Below are 22,862 nucleotides of genomic sequence, written 5' to 3'. Positions count from 1 at the left end.
TTTGATGGTCGTTTCAACCTCACATATTCTCTCAAAAGTCCTATATCGATATGAATTGAGAATATCCTATATTGATTGAAAGTAATATTATTAAAAAAAAATTGTATAGATATAGTATTTCTATATATAATAATATATTGAAATTAGTTTTATTAATCAATATCATATTAATTTAAATTAGAATATCCCATATATTAATTGAAAATATAAAAAATATGATATGAAGATATAAAATGTTACTACATATATAGTCTTATTGTATGTATATATATATATAAGACTATATATGTAGTAACATTTTATATCTTCATATCATATTGATTTTTAATATTATTTTCAATTTCAATTTGCACTAATATTTCTCCACTGCTTTCATAAAATTGGGTAATGATAATAGCCGTGTTGGTTTCCTCCCATAATGTCAATTTATTACAGCGAGCAAGCTGTTTCCCTGTCCCGTCTTCTTTTTACCAGCAATACCTCCCAGTTGTGCACAGGTTTTTAAAAGCTACAACCAATCGTGAATCCCACCAATCACAGTGGGAACGGCCACTATGATCAACAGTGTAGCCATTTGGCCATAAAATCCCCCATAAGTTTTGTTGCGGCCCACGCGAAGATTATGATGATTCCGTCGGCGGCTCCATCATTCCCACACCGTCTGTCTCCTCCCTCGACGCTCCTCCCAGCAAAGTCACATTTCCATTTTAAGATTGAATCCCTGCTCCTTTGTGAATAGAATCGAATTACACTGAAAAGCACTGATTGATTCTTACCAAACACAATAGTTTCAGCGCTTAAGTCAGTGACACCAGGTGCCTCCTCCTCCTCATCCTCCTCATCCTCCTCCTCCTCATCCTCCTCCAGGAGCCTATTGAATGTTGTCTAAGATGTCACTGTGTCCATTATGAGTGATTATGGATGAGGGGGGAATAGAAGAGGGGGAAAGAGAGAGACTGAACCCGTCTGAGATGGTTAGTGGGGGAGCTTCAGGTGGTCTTCGTGATGTTTGTACCCGTAAAGCTCACTTATACTGCTGTTAAAGTGTTTTGCACTTGCAGTTTAGCTTCTATAAACGCTCTTCCGGACTGGAGAGGAAGTTTGAGTTGTGTTTTCGTGGCACAATGAACTCTTTTCTCTCAGCAGATGAAGGCAGAATTGATTGTTCGTGGGACGAGGCCTTTAAGTGCTGTAACTGTGGATGTAATGCGCTCAGGATCTCTCATTACATGCATTAGAGCGCTATTAACTCGAGCTGGACCCATACACTCTGACACATTCATGGTATGTTGGGAGGGAAAAGTGTGTCCAGGTCTTTCCCAGAGGAACCGTTCGGCCTAATGTCTTCTGAACACAAACACACACACACACACACACACACACTGGCGGTCCTGTCATCACCTCACCAGTGATACATGGATCATCTTCATGTTTGATTTCTCTGTCCACAGATCAGGGTTGTTGTTTAATTAGTGGTCCACCAATGTGGGTTTTATAACGCGATGACCGACATCCATAGAGCAGAGTGACTGAGATCCAATTCCAAAATGATGCTGGTGATGCAAAATGATGCCTGCTATTTATGATGAAAAAAATTGTTTGATTAATATTAATATATTAATAGTAATCGTTTAATATTTTTCCACCATTCAATTTTATCATATGATTAGTCACCTACAAATACTGCAAAATCTTCACTGTTATAAATTTGTACTTTTTTACTATATCTTAAAATTATACGTTTTATTTAATTTATTAAATTAAATTTATAAAAAAAAATAAGTTGAATGTATTTTATTTCAATCTGAAAAAGAAATATACATGGAAATAAAACTTATGATTTTGAAAAATGTAAGGTAAAAAGTTACAACATAATGAATATTTATCAATGTTTGTAGGTGACTAATCATATAAAAAAATTGAGAATTGTATCTATATATAAATGATTAATATTATAAATCTATAGATATATGCATGCATTTAATACTATTTTATATATGCAATTATATAATTGCAGTGTTGTGTGTTGTTAAATGTTACGTTTTATGTTATGTTATATGTTGTTTTATGTTATGTTACATTGTTACATCACTTTATGTTATGTTATGTTGTTATGTTATATGTTACGCTATGTTACATTATGGCATGTTACATTGTTACGTTGCGTTTTGTTGTGTTGTGTTGTTTTATGTTACGTTATGTTGTGTTACGTTATGTTATATGTTACGTTATGTTACGTTATACACTCACCTAAAGGATTATTAGGAACACCATACTAATACTGTGTTTGACCCCCTTTCGGAAATGAATTTGAAATCACCAATTTGAAATGATTCGAGCTTTGTGACATGGTGCATTATCCTGCTGGAAGTAGCCATCAGAGGATGGGTACATGGTGGTCATAAAGGGATGGACATGGTCAGAAACAATGCTCAGGTAGGCCGTGGCATTTAAACGATGCCCAATTGGCACTAAGGGGCCTAAAGTGTGCCAAGAAAACATCCCCCACACCATTACACCACCACCACCAGCCTGCACAGTGGTAACAAGGCATGATGGATCCATGTTCTCATTCTGTTTACGGCAAATTCTGACTCTACCATCTGAATGTCTCAACAGAAATCGAGACTCATCAGACCAGGCAATATTTTTCCAGTCTTCAACTGTCCAATTTTGGTGAGCTCGTGCAAATTGTAGCCTATTTTTCCTATTTGTGGTGGAGATGAGTGGTACCTGGTGGGGTCTTCTGCTGTTGTAGCCCATCCACCTCAAGGTTGTGCGTGTTGTGGCTTCACAAATGCTTTGCTGCATACCTCGGTTGTAACGAGTGGTTATTTCAGTCAAAGTTGCTCTTCTATCAGCTTGAATCAGTCGGCCCATTCTCCTCTGACCTCTAGCATCAACAAGGCATTTTCGCCCACAGGACTGCCGCATACTGGATGTTTTTCCCTTTTCACACCATTCTTTGTAAAGCCTAGAAATGGTTGTGCGTGAAAATCCCAGTAACTGAGCAGATTGTGAAATACTCAGACCGGCCCGTCTGGCACCAACAACCATGCCACGCTCAAAATTGCTTAAATCACCTTTCTTTCTCATTCTGACATTCAGTTTGGAGTTCAGGAGATTGTCTTGACCAGGACCACACCCCTAAGTGCATTGAAGCAACTGCCATGTGATTGGTTGATTAGATAATTGCATTAATGAGAAATTGAACAGGTGTTCCTAATAATCCTTTAGGTGAGTGTATTGCATTGTTACGTTATGTTACGTTATGTTGTGTTATGTTGTTGTGTTTTATGTTACGTTATGTTGTATTATGTTATGTTACGTTATGTTGTTATGTTGCATTACATTATGTTGCTTTATGTTGTTTTATGTTATGTTATATGTTATGTTTTATGTTGTTTTATGCTGTTATGTTACGTTATATTACGTTTTATGTTATATTACATTACATCTGCTATAAACAGCAGGAGCTTGGAGGATGTTAAAAACCGAGGCTAGTTTTCATGATCCGTCCTCTATCAGTCTTAAATATTCGCTTAATCATGAAATCATTCCCGTTTCTGCTGAAAGTCATCGGATGTCCACCTGCTCCTTGACATTTCAGTCTTTCCCGTCTAAATCCAGCCAGGATTCCGTGAAGATACCTGATGAATCCGTGTGCGGCCCTGAAATCAAGCGTTTTGTTGCTCGTTTTTTAATGGCATGAATGACGGATTACGGCAAATGTCACAGAGAGACGTGATTGAACAGTTTGAAGAGCGTTGCTTCAGTGTCTAATTACTAACACAGAACTAGTGTAATGCTGAGAGATTAACAGCCTCTGATGGATTCATGTGGGATCAGAACCGCTCTGAATATTTCTTGTTTCTGTTTATGATGAAAGTGAAGTTATAGTATGAAGTAATTATGATATTTTGCTGAAATCTGTTTTTGTGTGTCTAGTGTGTGTTGCCTCATTATAAAGCAGTCTCAAAGTCTCTTAATACAATTCTTACTAACTGGTTAAAGATTTTCTTAAGTTTTTTGGGGGAATACAAAATAATCTTAACTTTATTTTCTTAAGAATTGTATCTTTTTCCAATGATTGTTCATTGAAATTCAAAAATGCATCATATAAGTCACATTTTGTGTCATTTGTGTTTCATTTTAATGATGCATTATGGTTCATTTTCAATTCACACATTTTTCACTCAATAGTTTTCCCTGTGATGTGTTTTTTTTTTTTTTTTTATGGTGTAATTATTTAGTAGCATGGAAACATAATTGTGTAATATAATTATTTAGTATTTTACTGCTCTCTATCACTATGCAGTTATTAAGTAAATGAGTAAAAAAAAAAAAAAAATATATATATATATATATATATATTATAATACATGTTTTTCATATAATAATATTATTATAATATATTACTTTAAATAGTCCTGTATTCCAAAGTAGTCAATAAATTAGAAAAGTATATACTTTCACATCCAAAATAAGTGTTTACATAAAATATGTGTGTGTACTGTGTATAATTATTTTGTATATATAAAAACACACACATGCATGTATACATTTAAGAAAAATTTGCTTTTTATATATAAAATATTTATATATAATATAAATTATGTATAAAAATACAGTAAATAAATGCAAAAATGTCTTAAATGTATACATGTATATGTGTGTATTTATATATACAAAATATTTCTACACAGTACACACACATATATTATGTAAACACAAACTTTTATTTTGGAAGCTATTAATCGTTGTCCAGCACTAGTGTGTGTGTGTGTGTGTGTGTGTGTGTGTGTGTGTGTGTGTGTGTGTGTGTGTGTGTGTGTGTGTCTGTGTGTTATAACAAGAATTTTTTTTTTTTTTTTTTTTTTTTTTTGCATTCCCAGAAGTAGTACTTGAGTATCTTTCCTTTAAAATATTGTTCTTAATACTAAATTTAAGAATAATTAAAATTCTTAAAAATAATCTTCTTTAAAAATAAAGTTCAGATAACCTCCAACTTGTCTTAAATTCCCAAAGGTAAGATGGATAAGTTTAATGAATTTATTGAGTTGTTTCAAATTAATTATTCATCACCGAGCCTTTGGCAAGAACCAGCATACAAACACCAAAGCCTGTCATTTAATTAAGGAAAAATAATATGTTCTTAAAGGGATAGTTCACCCAAAAATTAAAATTAGCCCATGATTTACTCACCCTGAAGCAGGTGTATATGACTTTCTTCTTTCAGATGAATACAATCAGAGTTATATTAAAAAATGTCCTGGATCTTCCAAGCTTTATAATGGCAGTGAATGTGTGTATGTCTTTGGAAGTCCATCAAAGCCTATCCATTCATGATTAAAGTGCATCTATTCATGATGAAAGTGCTCCAGACGGCTCCGGGGTGGTAATAAAGGTCTTGTGAAGTGAAGCGATGCGTTCGTGTAAGAAAAATATACATATTTAAAACTTTAGCGACTAAAGTAACTAGCTTCCGGCAGACGGCCGTACGCATCGATTTATGGCAAAAGAGTAACACTTGAACTTGACGCACAACATAATGCAGCAATTGACGCCTCTCGCGGTTCAAACAAATAGGATTGGGCAACCGCGTTCATCGTTACGTTGTGCATCAAGTTCAAGTGTTGAACGACTAGCGTAGGCGACTAGCGTAGGCCGTCTGACGGAAGCTAGTGATTTTAGTCTATAAAGTTTTAAATATGGATATTTTTCTTACACGAACGCATCGCTTCACTTCAGAAGGCCTTTATGAACCCCCAGAGCCGTCTAGAACACTTTAATCATGAATGGATAGGCTTTGATGGACTTCCAAATACATACTCCCATTCACTCCCATTATAAAGCTTGGAAGAGCCAGGACATTTTTTAATATAACTCTGATTGTGTTCGTCTGAAAGAAGAATGTCATATACACATAGGATGACTTCAGGGTGAGTAAATCATGGGCTAATTTTCATTTTTGGGTGAACTATCCCTTTAAGAAAATCTCTGAGAATTTTCCAAGAATTGCACCTATAGGAACATTCTCACGAAATTCTTAAAATTCATCTTAAGGAATCCGGCCCCTGATCTCCTCCTGTAAGTTCTTGTCAGTCCGTTCTCTTCCTCTAATGTGTATTTCACAGCTCTCTGGCTCTCCTGCCACCTCAGCGTTTAGTTTCCTCGTCTCTAAAGCGCTCTGTCCCTCGGGGGGGGGCTCACAGCTGGGGCTCTGATGTTTGAGCCAGGGGTCCCGTCCGGGCGTTCGCTGACTTTTATGTGTTTCTCCGATGGAGCCCCGAGGACACGAGCGCCGCGCTCCTTAAACTCTAAAAGCCTTTTCCAGAAAATTGCGCGACTAATAGATGTGCATCTGCTCAAATCCCCGCCGAAGACGCCGAGCTCCATTGATTTCTGGATGATCTCGAGCCGAGATTGATTCGCTTTTCCTCTTCATAAAACTCTCCACACTCCAGCATCTCCCGAACCCGGAGCTCCTCCACGCGTAAGCGGCGCGGGGTGAAAGTTTGGAGGTGGGAGAACAGCTGGCGGAGACCATCTGATCTGTGTAGGTTCATTCAGGTCTGAAGCCGGTAATGTGTGCATCAATCTCTGAGCCTCACGCCTCCGCTGAGACCGACAACTCCTTACGCAACTCTCACAAAGTCCTCCGATCAATCACCTCCTCTTTCTTTCCGTCGCTCGACTTCCACCTGTTTCTGTTTTGAGTCTGTCACTGCAGTGATGCAAACCAGAAGTGGTGATGCCACCAACTTAACTACATGTTTCAGTGGCTCAGCAGTTTTCAAAACATCTTTTCCACTCACAAACTAGTTCTCCGGCATGTAGCAGTGAAACTTTAAGACATAAAGTGTCCAGTTTTTCAAGTTTCCATGTATAGAAACCGCCTAAGCAGCTGGTATAGTTTGAAAGTGTCACTTCCTTGAAAGTGTCTTTGTCTTGTTCTTATCTCTGCTAATAGTGTGTATAAGTTAATTTCAGGCATTGAACGAGTGTTTGAGAAGTGCTTCATAGCCATTATACTGTAGATAATTCATCAGCTGACACCATTAAATGCCTGTCAACCAATCAGAATCTAACATTCAAAAGTGCATTGTCACACTTTTTTTTTTTGCATTTAGAAGATTTGTTTTCAATTCACATATTCGTCATTCAATAGGTTTGTCAATAGGTTTGTTTCAATTGTCTTTTTTTTTTTTTTTTTTAAGTAGTATTAAAACATAATTTTGTAATGCAATTATTTTGTATTTTACTGCGGCTTATCCCTATGCATTTTCTTTTTTTATAATTTATAATTTTGTATTTTTATTTTTATTTGTATTTTATTTCTTAGTAATATATAATATAGTTATTCAATTTTTATTGATTTTTTTTATTATTGATATTATATATATTTTTTATTGATATTATATAATTTATTTGTACAAGTAAGATAAAATATTGATATTGAATTATATAAGCTCATTAATTTAAATAAAAAGAATTCCTATATATTCAGTCGATACATTTTAATTAATAATTTCATTTCATTTTCAATATTTGAATAAACCCTGGATAGACAAATTAAATTATTAAAAAGTTTTAGATCTATAAAATTTTGGTAATGTTTTTAAAGTGTCACATGAAAGTGTGTGTTTGTGTGTGTGTGTGTGTGTGTGTGTGTGTGTGTGTGTGTGTGTGTGTGTTTTAAATATTTTTATTAGCATTTTTGTTAGTAGCTTGTTGTAGTTAACTCCTAGTGTGACTGTAGTTGAACTGATTTAAGTCATGAGGAGTTTGTAGCTCAAGTGCAGCAGTGATGACAGAGTGCAGGTGAACACACACACACACACACACACACACACACACACACACACACACACACACACACACACACACACACACACACACACACACACACACACACACACACACACGCATGCATATCGGGCTCTAATGAAAGATTCATGGGTCAGTGATCCCGTGAGAAAGGACGCGGATCAGTCAATTGCTTTTCAGCAAGTCATTTTCTCCCTCCGACAGTCACGCCGGCCGCCATTAGAGCTGGACATCCCAAACGCCTGCTGACACACGTGTGTGTTTAGTGAACGTCTCCTGACACGTGTGTGCTTAGTGAACGTCTCTCTCTTTCAGCTGAGTGTGTGAAATCTCTTCCTCTGTCAACTATAGTCACAGATCAATTCTGGTCCTTGTTAGTGCTTTAAGACAAGCATCACTTTCACTATTGCTCATACTTCACTGTGTGTGTGTGTGTGTGTGTGTGTGTGTGTGTGTGTGTGTGTGTGTGTGTGTGTGTGTGTGTGTATGTGTCGTCCTACAGTGTTTGAATGATTCTCGCTTGCTTATGTTGGCTAAATTATGTCAAAAATAAGGTTTCGGTTAATTTCAACAGGTGTCGATCTCATTTGCTGTCATTCAATTGTATAATACAGTCCCGAAAAGATACTTGAGTTACACGTAAAATCGTCTGAATACAATTTTTTTTTTTTAAGAAATATAGAACAATGTTGTTTTTAAAGCAAAACATTTCTGTACCAGATAAGTATATAAACAGTCAAATCACCAGATAAGAGCTTTTATTTGCTCAGATCAGTGTTATTCTAGTATAATTTATATACTTTTTGTTATTATTTTGAATTAGATTCATTTTACTTTTACTTCATTTTACTTTACAATTTTTTGTCATCTTTATTAGTTTGTTTTTAGGCTTTAAAAAAAATGCCTATTACTAAAAATATGTCTAACAGTTTGGTTACACTTTATTTTAAGGTGTCTTTGTTACATTGTAGTCATATATTTAAGTACTGAGTAATATTAACTACATGTACTTACTATAGGGTTAGAGTAGGATTAGGGTTTGGTTGAGGGTTAGTTGCATGTAATTATGCATAATTTACTGTTAATACTATGGTATACTAAGTACATGTAACATATGTAACAAGGACACTGTTAAATAAAGTGTTACCAACAGGTTTTATACATTTTTATTATGTTAGTTTTACTTTATTTACTTTTAGTTATTAATTTAGTTTTTAAAACTTTAAGTTAAATTGAATGAAAATGAGAAGTTAGCTGAAATAAAACAAGTTTTGTTTTTATGGTAAAGGATAACAACCCTTCAGACTAAATTCATGGATGAGTTTGGAGTGAATTCATTGTAAGACGAAGAATAAAAAAAACACTTAATTTTCGCATTAAATTATTTATTTTGAACTAGGTGTAGATTTCATTACAGAAAAGCTCACATACATGCAGAGAAAGCGTGCACTGATAAATCAATCTGAATGAAATTGAGGAAGACATGAAACGCAAACACACACACACACACACACACACACACACACACACACACACACACACACACACACACACACACACATACAGTACACGGTGGCATCAATTATGTGTGTGGTCACCAGCCCTCCATCCAATTCAAGACATTTAATTGGACGAAGGCAATGAAGTGTGTCTTCTCAGTCTCACTCTCTCTCTCTCTCTCTCTCTCTCTGTGGGTCAGTAATGAGGTGAGGTGTAGGAGGTTTTGTCAGTTTGCATCATATAGTTTTACTTCTTAACTTTGTCTCATTAGAGCTCATGAGTGCTGAATATCGTGTGTGTGTGTGTGTGTGTGTGTGTGTGTGCTGGGACCTGAAGGCAGATGCAGTGGACACCTTTATTATGTAACATCAATCTAAAGTTTCAGCATAGAAAGATATTTGCTTGAGAACATCATATTTTTCCCCAAAGAATTAAGTGAGAGGCTTTGATGTTTTATGGCCATATGGTATGAGGTTATATAGAGGTTATATTAAGAAGTAGACTCGTTTATTATTATTATTAATAATAATAATATAATAAAACACTGGCTCAGGTCCATTAAATAATCTTAACACGTGATTTTTATTTTAATAATGTAAATGTTGAAATTAACATTAACTGAGATTAAAAATTGCTTTAAATTATGTTTAGATTAGTTAAAATGAACTGACATTGGGTATAATTTAAAATATTTATTAATGTAACTAACTAGTGTTAACAAATGAAACCTTAGACATTCTTTTCAGGAAGTCTTTCAAGATCCTCAGAAAAACATTAAGTATTTCATGAAATACAAATACTGTGTTCTTAACTTAAAAAAAAAAACCCTGAATTTTAATCTTCAAAATGTTTGGTGAATCAGCTTCTGCTGTCTCGCAACAGGAACAAGACACTTTAAACAAGGTTTGCTCCTCTCCTGTCTTGTGTTTGGATCAGGCAAGATCATCGGGACAGATTTTCTCAAGCTCTCAGGAATGATCTCTCTTCTATCAGAGATAATTACTCTTAATAACCCTCCCATTAACAAGATGAGGATCATGCATCATTAACGCTTTTATATCCTTCATATCTTCATCTCTCTTTGAGCGCCTGAGGGAAACATCATCCTCCATCTGAACCAGAGGAAACACACTTCTGAGGAGAGATTTACTGTAGACATGTACTATAAAGCACATCTCACTGACTCCTTTTTGTTTATTTCCTTGCAAAGTGTAATATATTATCACCCACCTCATTATATAAAGTTGCATATACAAGAACCTGCATAAATTCAGCACGCTTACATACAGTGATATATCCTAGTGACGCATCGAGACTAAATGTCTCCGCTAATATGATAGCTGATATTCAGAATGATATCGGCCGGTACCGATAGTTTGATTTTAAACAATCGATAGTGAAAATAATAGCTTTAATTGGCCGATACATCGGTGCATCTCTAATATATACTATACACTATACACTCAAAATCGTATCGCACACTAGAGATGCGCGGTTGGCGGTTACAGCCGCGGACTCCGCGGATAAACCGCGGATCGGGTGGATGACGTGACGAAAAATAATATTTTAATTAAATTCGGGCGGGTGGCGGGCGGTTGAACCAATCAAATGAAAAATATATGTATACACCAATCAGCGGATGGCGGGCGGGTGCGGTTTTGAAAATTGGTCAAAAACGTTGGTGCGGATGGATGGCGGACGGATGATGAGTTTTGTGATGCGGTTGCGGATGAAATAATAGCCCATCCGCGCATCTCTATCGCACACTGCTCAGAGACACAGTTGAGGATCCAAATGCAGCTTTATAAGGGCAATCCAGAATCATAATCCATAAAACAAGCAATAGGTCAAAACACAAGGCAGATAATCCAAAAAGACAACATGGTAGAAAAACACAGGCAAATGTCAAAACGGAAATGCAGTTTGACACACACAAGACTTCGCAAAGAATGAGTGAAAACACAGGGCTTAAATAGGCAGGCATTAACAAGATAATGAGACACAGGTGTAAGTAATCAAGCATAATGAGTCCAGGCATTGGGTTATGGGAAATGCAGTCCATGAGTGCGGATGAGCGCCCTCTGGTGTGTGTCATGGGCACTCCAGTTGGTGGATGTGACATTTATAAAATTATCTTGGTGGTTTCCAGTTGTTCTGGTCTGGTTTATTTGATGATAACTGTCATTTTTAATTGAGTTGAAGTCTATATTTTGCGTGTTGGTTCAGTCCGGCAGGTCTGTCTCAGTCTGAGATCATGAGCGTGATGTGCGGTGGTGTTTATTAGTGTGTTGTGTGGTCCGGTGAGAGTTGCAGGAGGCCTCGCCGTGTGTCATAAGAGTTTAAAATGATCTTCTGTCTTTTTGCTTTATTAAGACACTTTCAGCTTCGGTCTCAGAGGACGAACGGGCCACGGATGCCTGTTGTAGACGATTACTGCGAGTCCCAGAACACACACACACACACACACACACAACATAAAGCTTTGCCTCTGTTTTACTTGTGTGATACACAGCTGTTTAAGAGTATTATAAATAACACATTGATTTTACATCCTTTGAAGAACGTGTGAGAGGTGTTTGTATGTGCAAAAACAGTGTTGTTATTGTTAACTAGAGCTGAAACTATTCAAAATATAATGTTTAGTTCTATTGACTTTCTATACACTCTTTCCTACATTTCTGTTTTAGACAATAATGAGAGTAATTGGACGGCAAATGGTGAAAAGTCTCATGCTTTTTAGATGTTTCTCCTGAGAAAATGACTCTCACGATGTCTCTATCTCAAACTGAGCTCAGATTTGCCAAGATACCAAAGTATATGAGTAAAAGTCAGAGATCTCAATATGAACACAAACTGTCTTCTGTTCAATGATCTGAGATGCTCTCCATATTGATTTTTTTTTCTAGTGGATTTCCAAACATCTGAGACCAGGCTGATTCTCACAATCAACACAAACGAGAACTTAGTACACTGTCATATCTCAAAAGAATATTGGCATTCATTGTAAGCGTGTACACTTGAAAAAATAAAAAAATAAAAATCAAGGTTCTTTATTGGAATCTTTGGTTCCATGAAAGATAGAATCTTTCCATTCTACAAAAGATTCTTTATACTGGAAAAAGGTTCATATTAAAATGTTCATCACACTGAGAAAAACATTCACTTCAGAATTAAAATTTCTTGATGATTTACTCACCCCCATGTCATCCAAGTTGTTCATGTCTTTCTTTCTTCATTTGAAAAGAAATGAAGGTTTTTGAGGAAAACATTCCAGGATTTTTCTCCATATAGTGGACTTCAATGGGGTCCAATGTGTTGAAGGTCCAAATGTCAGTTTCAGTGCAGCTTCAAAGTCTCGACACGATCCCAGCCGAGGAACAAGAGTCTTATCTAGCCAATCCATCGCTCATTTTATAAAAAAATAAACGTTTATATATTTTTTTACTTTTTAGACTTTTTTTACCTTTCAACGTGATTACGTAATGTGTGGCGCATCACAGCCAGTGCAAGTGGTTAAAAAGTATATACATGTTTATTTTTTTTATAAAATGAGCGATGGTTTGTCTAGATAAGACTCTTATTCCTCGGCTGGGATCGTGTCGAGACTTTGAAGCTGCAGTGAAACTGACATTTGGACCTTCATTCTGTTGGACCCCATTGAAGTCCACTATATGGAGTAAAATCCTGGAATGTTTTCCTCAAAAACCTTCATTTCTTTTCAACTGAAGAAAGAAAGACATGACCATCTTGGAAGACGTGAGGGTGAGAAAATTATCAGGAAATTTTAATTCTGAAGTGAACTAATCCTTTAAGAACTGTTGACTGAAATGTTCTTTGGGGAACCAAAAAAGTTTCTTCTATGACTGTGAAAACCCCCTTTTGGAAGCTTTATTTTTTAGAGTGTATAGGGCAGTATCTGAGGTCAAACAGCGCGTGAGATCGTGAGATGTTTGGGTCGTGGCTCAGCTCTTTCTGAAGGGAAAACCGTCGAGACTGAGGACAGACACGCTGTTTGTTTTGCCAAATTTATTCCCTCACAAATGAGGTGTAAAAACGACACAGCGGAGCTTTCAAGCGCACCGAATGAAGACTAATAACCGGAGCCCGATGGACAGACCTGCTGTAAATTGGCCTGCCGCCCCTCTGCCGCTCTTTCTTCCCGTTGTTGTGCTGTAATTGGAGGGAATGAGGGGGAATCCTTCCACATCAGGAGGATCTGAGCGCACTGCGAGTGTTCTGGCGCTGGGTTATTTTAGTGGACTCTCGGGTGCTAATGATCAGGTTCAGGTCTGTGGTTCCTGCTTCCTGACCGCGTACACTTTGTTATTTCGTTTTACATGATCGTTTTCCACTCTCTCTGACCTGATGTAGTTACTGTACCTTCCACTTTATGGAACTTTTTATGCAATTTCTTTAGAGAAATGATTTCATTCAGTTGATCAAATTGATCAAAAGTGACAGTAGAGATAAATCCTGTTCTTTTGAACTTTCTGTTCATCGAAGAATCGTAAAAAAAACCTCAAAAATATGAAGCAGCAGCACAACTGTTTTCAACATTGATGATAATCAGAAAATGTTTCTTGAGCATCAAATCATATCAGAGGATTCATGTCAAGTGTGACACTGAAGACTGGAGTAATGATCACAGGAATAAATTACACTTTACTATAAATTCACAGAGAAAACAGCTATTTTAAATTATAATAATGTTTCACAATTTTACTGTTAAAATTATTATGTACATAAAAATAAATGCAGCCTTGGGGAGCAGAAGAGACTACTTTCAAATACATAAAAAAAATGCACCGACCCCAAACTTTTGAAAGATACTGTACTTCTTTTGTACTAGTATACAGTAGGCAACATTTGAAGTGGATCAAAACCTTTCATCAAAGTTATACATGAATTTTGAACAATACCGTTCTTGTCTTAGGACAACTTTGATGAACTTTTTTGATCCACTTCAAATGTTGACTGCTGTAGTTTACATCAGGAAGAGTTGAGTTACTGAATGCTGATATTATGTAAATGTGGGCGGTCATATTGTAATTAGCTCATGATGTGCTATATTAACCGAATAGAAGAACGCAGCTTTTTCAGGTCATGAATAAATGAAAATACCCAGAAAAACTCAAAGTCTGTCTGCTTTGAGAGGTGTTCGAGACCTCGGCTCTCCCTGATGGCTCTTTCCTGTCTCTCTGAAGGCGTGTGTGAGCAGTAATTAGCGTGCACGCGCGCGTGTGTGTGTGTGGGATGCGAGGGCATCGGCGCTGGACTCTGAGGGGTTGAAGGTCTCTCCAGGACGCTGGCGTCTCCTCTGATTTACGAGCCTCTTTTTTCTGGTCTGGTTCATCTGCCCCCAGAAAATGTGTTTGTCACACACTTCAGAGCAGCAGTGGAGATCAGACGGCAGCAAGCGTGGCTTTGTGTTTCGCTAATAAGCTCCTTCTTCTCCCCGTGTGACTCGGAGCGTTGCCCTTTTTAAAGAGAGAGAGAGTGTGTGTGTGTTTCACTGCTGCGCTGCTTTGAAACTCAATGCTTTGTACTGTGTTTTGCATTGCGTCATGAAAGTGTTTTCAGAGGTGTTAAGGGCACTAGATTGTATTTGCAGGTCGGTAAGTTGAGTTTGAGTGCTTTTGGGACTGGAATACTTGCATACTACAGAGTATTTTATAATATTTATAATCTTTACTTTATAACAATTTGATATTTGATATTTTTATGCCCTGGAGATGTTTTGACATGTGCTGACATTTGTGCTTATTTCTGTTACTTATAACGTTTTCATCTGATTACACTGTATTCAGGGCAAACTCTGCTACAATAATATGTGAGCAGCATGTATGTAAAAGTTTGTAGTTTTGAGAAAATTACTTTTATGCGTGTTTTGCGAAGTCTATTTTTAAGTCACTGAAATGAGGCCATAAAGCCCATGCTAAATATTTGTTCACAAGACTTTTGAGAACTGGATCTTGTAGCCTAGAATTGTTGTTTCGAAACAATGTGAAAATCATCCTGCCCACATAAAACAATATATTGATTGACCAATCAGAGCAGAGTAGGCAAATCACAGCAGACTGGTCCATCTGACCAATCAGAGCAGAGTAGACCAATCACAGACTGAGCCATCTGACCAATCAGAGCAGAGTAGGCAAATCACAGCAGACTGGTCCATCTGACCAATCAGAGCAGAGTAGACCAATCACAGACTGAGCCATCTGACCAATCAGAGCAGAGTAGACCAATCACAACAAACTGAGCCATCTGACCAATCAGAGCAGAGTAGACCAATCACAGACTGAGCCATCTGACCAATCAGAGCAGAGTAGACCAATCACAACAGACTGAGCCATCTGACCAATCAGAGCAGAGTAGACCAATCACAACAGACTGAGCCATCTGACCAATCAGAGCAGAGTAGACCAATCACAACAGACTGAGCCATCTGACCAATCAGAGCAGAGTAGACCAATCACAACAGACTGAGCCATCTGACCAATCAGAGCAGAGTAGACCAATCACAACATACTGAGCCATCTGACCAATCAGAGCAGATTAGACCAATCACAACAGACTAAACCATCTGACCAATCAGAGCAGAGTAGACCAATCACAACAGACTGAACCATCTGACCAATCAGAGCAGAGTAGACCAATCACAACAAACTGAGCCATCTGACCAATCAGAGCAGAGTAGACCAATCACAACAGACTGAGCCATCTGACCAATCAGAGCAGATTAGACCAATCACAACAGACTGAACCATCTGACCAATCAGAGCAGAGTAAGCTCTCAGAAAGGAGGGATTTACAGAGACAAAATCCTTTATCAAACTGTTTCAGACACTGAGAAAAGAGGTGATGCTGCAATGCATATTTTGAGAAAAATAATATATATATTTATTTTTTTTACTTTGATGCACATAAACCTATTGTAGGAGACCTTCAGATTGAAACTATAAGCCTTTAATAATATCGTAATAGGGCACTTTAAAATGCAAGTAGATAAAATTATGATTTTATAAACCTGTCATATCACTTCTGATTCATTACACTGGAAATGAAGGGTCATGTCAAGCAAATTGCATTATGGTAAAGAGTTGCGTTGGGCTTTGGGTTCTGCACTGCACATTTGATCAAATGTAGTTTTTGCATAATGTGCGCGCATAAATAAAGTATCATGTTATTGATCTCCGCTGTGGGTTTGATCTTAATGATGTCTGCGGTTCTGAATGTGCGTTAGAGAGTCGCTCTGAACTGATCTGGGATCAGAATGACGCAGCAGCAGAAACACGCACTCAGCAAAGAGACAGAAAAAGGTTTATTTGATGGGTTCTAGAGGAATATTTAATGTGAGAGTCAAACTGGGTAATGAGGGGCAGCTGAGGAGAGAGACCACTTTTTCACCATTTTATGTCATCAGTTTTAACATATTGATTATTCTGCATATTTGTTGCCACTTTCATTTTCAGTATATATTAGCGTTTTGCACTATTTGTGACATTGTTTTGCCGCCACATTAAAAGCATGGGTATTTGTGTCACTTTCGGTGTGATTTTGCTGTAGTTTCTGACCCTGCTGGTAGTTCCACAGGACAAACAGGAATAAAGAGGAGACGAAACCGACAGAAAGCGACTGTGAGCGCTGATCTCACGTTACTCTCGTCCTGTATCCGCTAGCTTTAATTGGGACCTGCGGTTTGTTCAGGAACTCTCTGTGTAGGTTTAATTCCCGCTCATTTACAGCGGCTGACGGTTCTCGGCTCATTAAGACTCCAGGAAAAGATCTGCAGGAACAACAGCTGAGACAAACACCAAATAACCATGACCAGAACAGGCAAACGGGAAAAATCCAGTGCATTTATCTACCTCCCGCATTCAGAGATTCCTTCCACTTTATCTGTTTAATACAGGTTCTTATTTATTTATTTATTTATTTATTTATTTATTTATTTTTACCCATAAGTCTTATTTCCAGTAAAATATTGCCATGGACCACAGTGATCTATATCTTGGAATTATATATAAATTATATGTAATATATATATATATATATATATATAAAATATTTTTTGTTGAGTATCATACTATACATCAGGCTTTTATGGCTCATATAGTATGATATAGTGAGGCCCAAACTGTGCAAAAATATTGACAATGTTGATATTTATATGGCCGTTCACATAGCTTTAATGTAAATCAAGGGGATATTTTTTACAGTATAGCAGACTACTTACATAAAATGCATATAAATATCAGTCGTCAATAATATGTCTTGGTAAGATGATATTTACATGCTTAGTTTTATGATGTCAAAGCTCTGTGGTTTTAAAACATAATGCAATGCAATACAATGAACAGATGAACTAATAAATCTTCCTCAAAAGCCTGATGATCATATTTGATACTCTCATTTGAGCATGATTATTAACACTTTTTTGTGTGTGCAGAAAAATCAAGTAAAACTAAGTTGCTTCAGTCCAGTAAGTGTTCATCTTGAAATCTTGAGGTTATTCTTATGTTAACTTTAGAGAAATCAGTTCAGATTTCACCATTAAAAGACACGTGAGCCACAAGCTGAAGGTGAACTTTTTTTATAAAATCCCTTTTACTTACTAAAAACATATCAATCAGATGACAGAAGGCATATAGTAGTTTGTGTACAACAGGTGTTTCAGCAAAAGTTGATCATTTCAAGGCCTTTGAAATGTGCGTATCAAATATGACACAGCAGGCTTTATAGGGAAGCTTGTAGCTTGACAAACAACTTGGTTTTCAACACCGCTGAGCAGAAAGTGTTCGTGTGAAGACGTGTTAAAGTGTCGACCGCTGTTAACATTAGTAACCTGTCAGGAAAATCAAAGCTCTCAGTCAAAACATCGTAAGGAGACTGATTTCCTTTTTTTCTGCGCTGTGGAAAAATCCCAGTGGCCTCTAGTCCTCCGAGCGGCTTCTACAACAACACAAAGTCTGTTCATTAGTAATGATCAAGCGTGTCTGTAATCATCCGTGAGATGTGATCGTTGTTTTCCTGGCCTATTTAAAGCGCAGGGCGGCCCGTTTTCCCTGATCGGCCCATCAGAGGCGCGCTTGGAAAGATAAAAACATTCAGTTTGAACATACGGCCCTATATGCGACGGCCGCAGGGGTTTAATGTATGCTTTTGTTTGCATTGGTGTTCGCAGGGTAACCAGGAGGCCAGCAATCCGGCGGACATGGCCCAGACGTACACCCCTCAGTACGGGCATCCCCCGCAGAATGAGTTCAGCGCCACACACACTCTTCCCACGCAAGACTACGCGGGACAGAACCGCGTCCCGGATCACGGCTTGACGCTCTACACGCCGGCACAGACTCACAGCGATCTGGCCAACGCCGACAGCAACACGCCAGCCATCAGCAGCGGGAACAACACAGCGCCGGTGCGTCAAACACACACACACACACATGCTAACAGGGAGCTTTCTGTGGAAGCTTGTTGAGAAGAAAGGTCCAGACAAGGAGACATTTAAGACTTTTTCTCTCAATTCTGAAAATAAAATGAGTCAGAATTGCAAGGATTAAACTTAGAATTGCAAGATGATAATGAACGATTCTGAGAACTTTTCTGACAGTCAGTTTTGACATCTCGACATCATGTGAATTCTGAGAAGAAGAGTTAAGGTCCTTGGACACTGAGTGTGTGCAAAATTTTCGCACGTTAAAAAATAAATACGACCTCACATTGTGTCAATCACGTTTGCACACTGCCTCCGAAACTTTCGTCCGATTTTCTGCATTTTTCGCATCCGTAGCAAGCATTTTGAGAGGTGTTTTGACTCAGTTTGCAAGGACCTTTAGAATTGTGAGATATATTTGTATATAAAAAGATAAAAGATAAAACATTTATATTCCGTAGAGAAAAAAAAACTGAATTGCGAGTTGTAAACTCAGAATTCTAAGATGTAATGTCAGAATTCTAAAAAAGACAGAATTGCAAGATGTAAACTCAGAATTCTAAAATGTAATGTCAGAATTCAAAAAAAGACAGAATTGCACTTGAGTTTACAAACTCAGAATTCTAAGAAAAAAGATAGAATTGCATGATGTAAACTTAGAATTATAAAGAAAGACAAAATTGCAAGACTTAAATTCATAATTTAAAAATAGACAAAATTGCAAGACATAAATTCTGAATTCTGAAAAAGACAAATTTGCAAGATGTAAATTTAGAATTCTAAAAAAGACAGAATTGCAAGATGTAAACTCAGAATTCTAAGAAAAAAAAATAAGAATTGCATGATGTAAACTCAGATTTCTAAAGAAAGACAAAATTGCAAGACATAAATTTAGAATTCTAAAAAAGACAGAATTGCAAGATGTAAACTCAGAATTTGAAAAAAAGAAAAAATTGCAAGACGTAAATTCAGAATTAAAAAAAAACTGAATTGCTAGTTGTAAACTCAGAATTCTAAGAAAAAAGATAGAATTGCATGATGTAAACTTAGAATTCTAAAGAAAGACAGAATTGCAAGACATAAATTCAGAATGATAAAAAAGATAGAATTGCATGATGTTAACTCAGAATTCTAAAGAAAGACAAAATTGCAAGACGTAAATTCAGAATTTAAAAATAGACAAAACTGCAAGACATATATTCAGAATTCTAAAAAAGATAGAATTGCAAGATGTAAACTCAGAATTCTGAGAAGAAAAGTTGTCCTAACAAGAAAATTCTGACTTTTTTCCACAATTCTGAGGAAAAAAGACATATAAGCTATCGAGATATAAGCTCAGAATTGTGAGATATTTTAGTTTATTTTTTTCTACTGTGGAGATATAAACTCAGTATAAAAAAAAGAATTGCAAGATGTAAACGTGCCAAACTGTAAAAGAAAAGATTCAAAGTTGTAAATACAAAAAAATACTATTTCAGTCTTTCTACTTCAAAATATCACGAGTGAAAACATTTTACACCGGTTTTGTTTAGTGTACGCTTAATATAAAGTGCTTCAACTAGAGTTAAGCGACTGTTTTTATGAATAGAAGCTTATTTTTACGCCAGTCCATTTGCAATAAAAAGTTAAAACACATTTCCCCCTCTTTTTCTCTGCTGTTCTGCCATTAAACGTGTTTGCATTTCTCTGATTTACTCCTGAGATTCACTATCGCTGCACTGCTGATGCTTTGCTCTTGAATTATACATGGCTTGTGTTGCTCCTCATTTATAAGTCGCTTTGTATATTTAAAAAAATCTGCTTCCTTTAATGTGAATTAACAGTAGTTGTGTTTTCAAACAAGTCGCTTTTCTTTCTTTCTTTAATTTATTTAATGACTTACAGAATTGAAGCCTTCCTGTTCCTGTAGCCCAAACTGAAGAACACTGTGCTTGACTAAAGTCATGTGTTCGATTCAGGGAAGGATAAACTGATTAAATGTTCACATTTAGTTGCTTTGGAGAGAAGTGTCTGCATAAACGTACACTAGCGTTCAAGAGTTTAGCGTTGATATTTATTTAGTTAGTATTAAGTAATCTTTTCCTTTTTTTTAAATCGGTTACACTTTATTTTTAAGTTGTCTCTGTTACACTGTAATTATACATTTAAGTATTGAATACTATTAAGGAACTATGCACTTACTATAGGGTTAGGATTAGGTTTGCTTTGGTTTAGGTTTTGTTGCATGTAATTATGCATAATTTATAGTTATTACTATAGTAACTGCATGTGTTACCAACAAATCTTACTTACCCCAAACTTTTGAACAGGAGGTACAGTATCATGATGAATTTATGGTGAAAAAAAAAAAAAAAAAAAAATTGTCTCTATATGACAGGAGGATGAAACCAGACAAAAAAGGAAAGTCGTTCTGGAGGCGTAGCAAGATATTATATTTTAATGAAGGAAATGCAAATGCTTCCAACAAAACATGAGAGGCCTATGAGAGTCAGTAAGTAAAATAAACAAACAGAAAAGCATCCTATTGAGGTATTATGGTGTTCATTTAAAGGAAGCTGACTTTTTTCCCCCCTTAGGAATATTACGCACTGATGAATTGTTCAATCAACAGGACCAGGAACGGGCATAAAGACTATAAAATTTGATTTTATTGCAAGAAACTATCAGCAGATCTCATTGAGTTCACACTAGAAACGTCTCTTGACTTCATTAGATGAACTTGTGCGTCCCGGCCTGGACGAGGTTCGTCTCTCATAAGTCATTTCTGAAATATTCTCCGATTATGAAGCCGTGGAGGAGCCTGCGCATGGAGCCGCAGTGTGAGACGCCGTGTTTTGGGAGTACATGCTCCTCTGTCCGAAATAATGAGCAGTGAGAGAGCGCTTGACACCACTGTAATGATGTGTCACACTGTGTGCCGTTATAATGACATAATCACTGTCATGTTTGGCTCGCGCAACTATCACTATCTCTCGCTCGCAGACAGAGTGACACCAAATAAGAGCCGTGTCGGTTTGCATCATTCCTGCTTCATGCAGTCGGGACATTAATTGATGCTACTGTGTCTAAATACCTACGCATTTTATTCAGTGCATTGGGTCCTTATGCTGTTCCTGTATTGTGGTGATGGCATTCGCGTTCGGTTTGAATGAGAAGAAAAGCTCAAATGTGTTGACGATGATGCGTGTGTGGTAGTTCATTGTGAGTGATTTCTTCTTTCTCTTCTCCTCCTGGCCTGTTTTCTTTATGTCTTCAGAGGAGCGTGAACATGGTGTTGCATGAATAATTTATTGTAGCAGAAAGGTGGACACGCTCGCTAGTTAATCTCGCTCGGCCGGGTGGATTTCTCACTGATCTGCAGATCGCTCTCTTACAGTCTTTCTCGGAGGCTCACGGCCCTGTCCTTAAACCTTATTATACATTATTATTGTTCGGATGAAGAGTGTGTCTTATTAAAAGTGCATCATTGGGCATAATGATAACCAATTCTAAAGATAAAAGGAACGAATGAATGAATGAATTGTATATCTTTTTATGTTTTGTATTTGTTATAAAAATGATCAAAATCTAAGTTAAGTTATTGAAAAAAATACTTTTTGCTATTTTTATTCAGAACATTTTTCTCATGTTAAGCATACATTTGACAACATTTACGGAGCTTTATGCTTACAACAAGAAAAATAAATCAATAGAAAGAAAGAAAGAATGAATGAATGAACGAGCGAACAAACAAATGAACGAAAGAAAGGACGAAGGAAAGAGAAAGTAAAAACACAGGAATGAAAGGAAGAAAGAAAGGATGAGTGGACTAAAGAAAGAAATTATAATAGGAAGAAAGATTGAACGAAAGAAAAAGATAGGACAAATGAACGAAAGGAAGAACAAACGAACAAACAAAAAAGAAATCATGAAAAAAAGAAAGAAAGAACAAATCAATGAAAGAAATAAGGAACAAAGCCACAAACGAAAAGGACGAAAGAAAGAAATAAAGAAAGAAAGAAAGGATGAACATATGAATGAATGAACAAAAGAAAGAATGGAAGAATGAACAAGTGAAAGAAAAAAATTATGAAAGAAAGAAATGACGAAAGAAAGA

At 36.7% G+C, this 22,862-nt stretch overlaps 1 protein-coding gene across 13 annotated transcripts in view; it reads left to right on the top strand.

The window, feature by feature from the left end:
- The window catches only part of rbfox3b (RNA binding fox-1 homolog 3b), a 309,370-nt gene that overhangs the window by 233,769 nt on the left and 52,739 nt on the right, over positions 1-22,862 (top strand). For all 13 annotated transcript variants that reach the window (XM_084387722.1, XM_084387715.1, XM_084387713.1 and 10 more), the window contains one exon: positions 18,515-18,751. In XM_084387722.1, the coding sequence (XP_084243848.1) occupies positions 18,515-18,751 (237 nt within the window). The remainder of the gene's footprint in view (positions 1-18,514; positions 18,752-22,862) is intronic.

The sequence above is a fragment of the Rutilus rutilus genome (assembly GCF_951802725.1).
Source record: "Rutilus rutilus genome assembly, chromosome: 1".
Taxonomy (NCBI): Eukaryota; Metazoa; Chordata; class Actinopteri; order Cypriniformes; family Leuciscidae; genus Rutilus; species Rutilus rutilus.
Note: the sequence above shows the minus strand (reverse complement) of the source record. Positions and strands in the feature narration are given on the sequence as shown.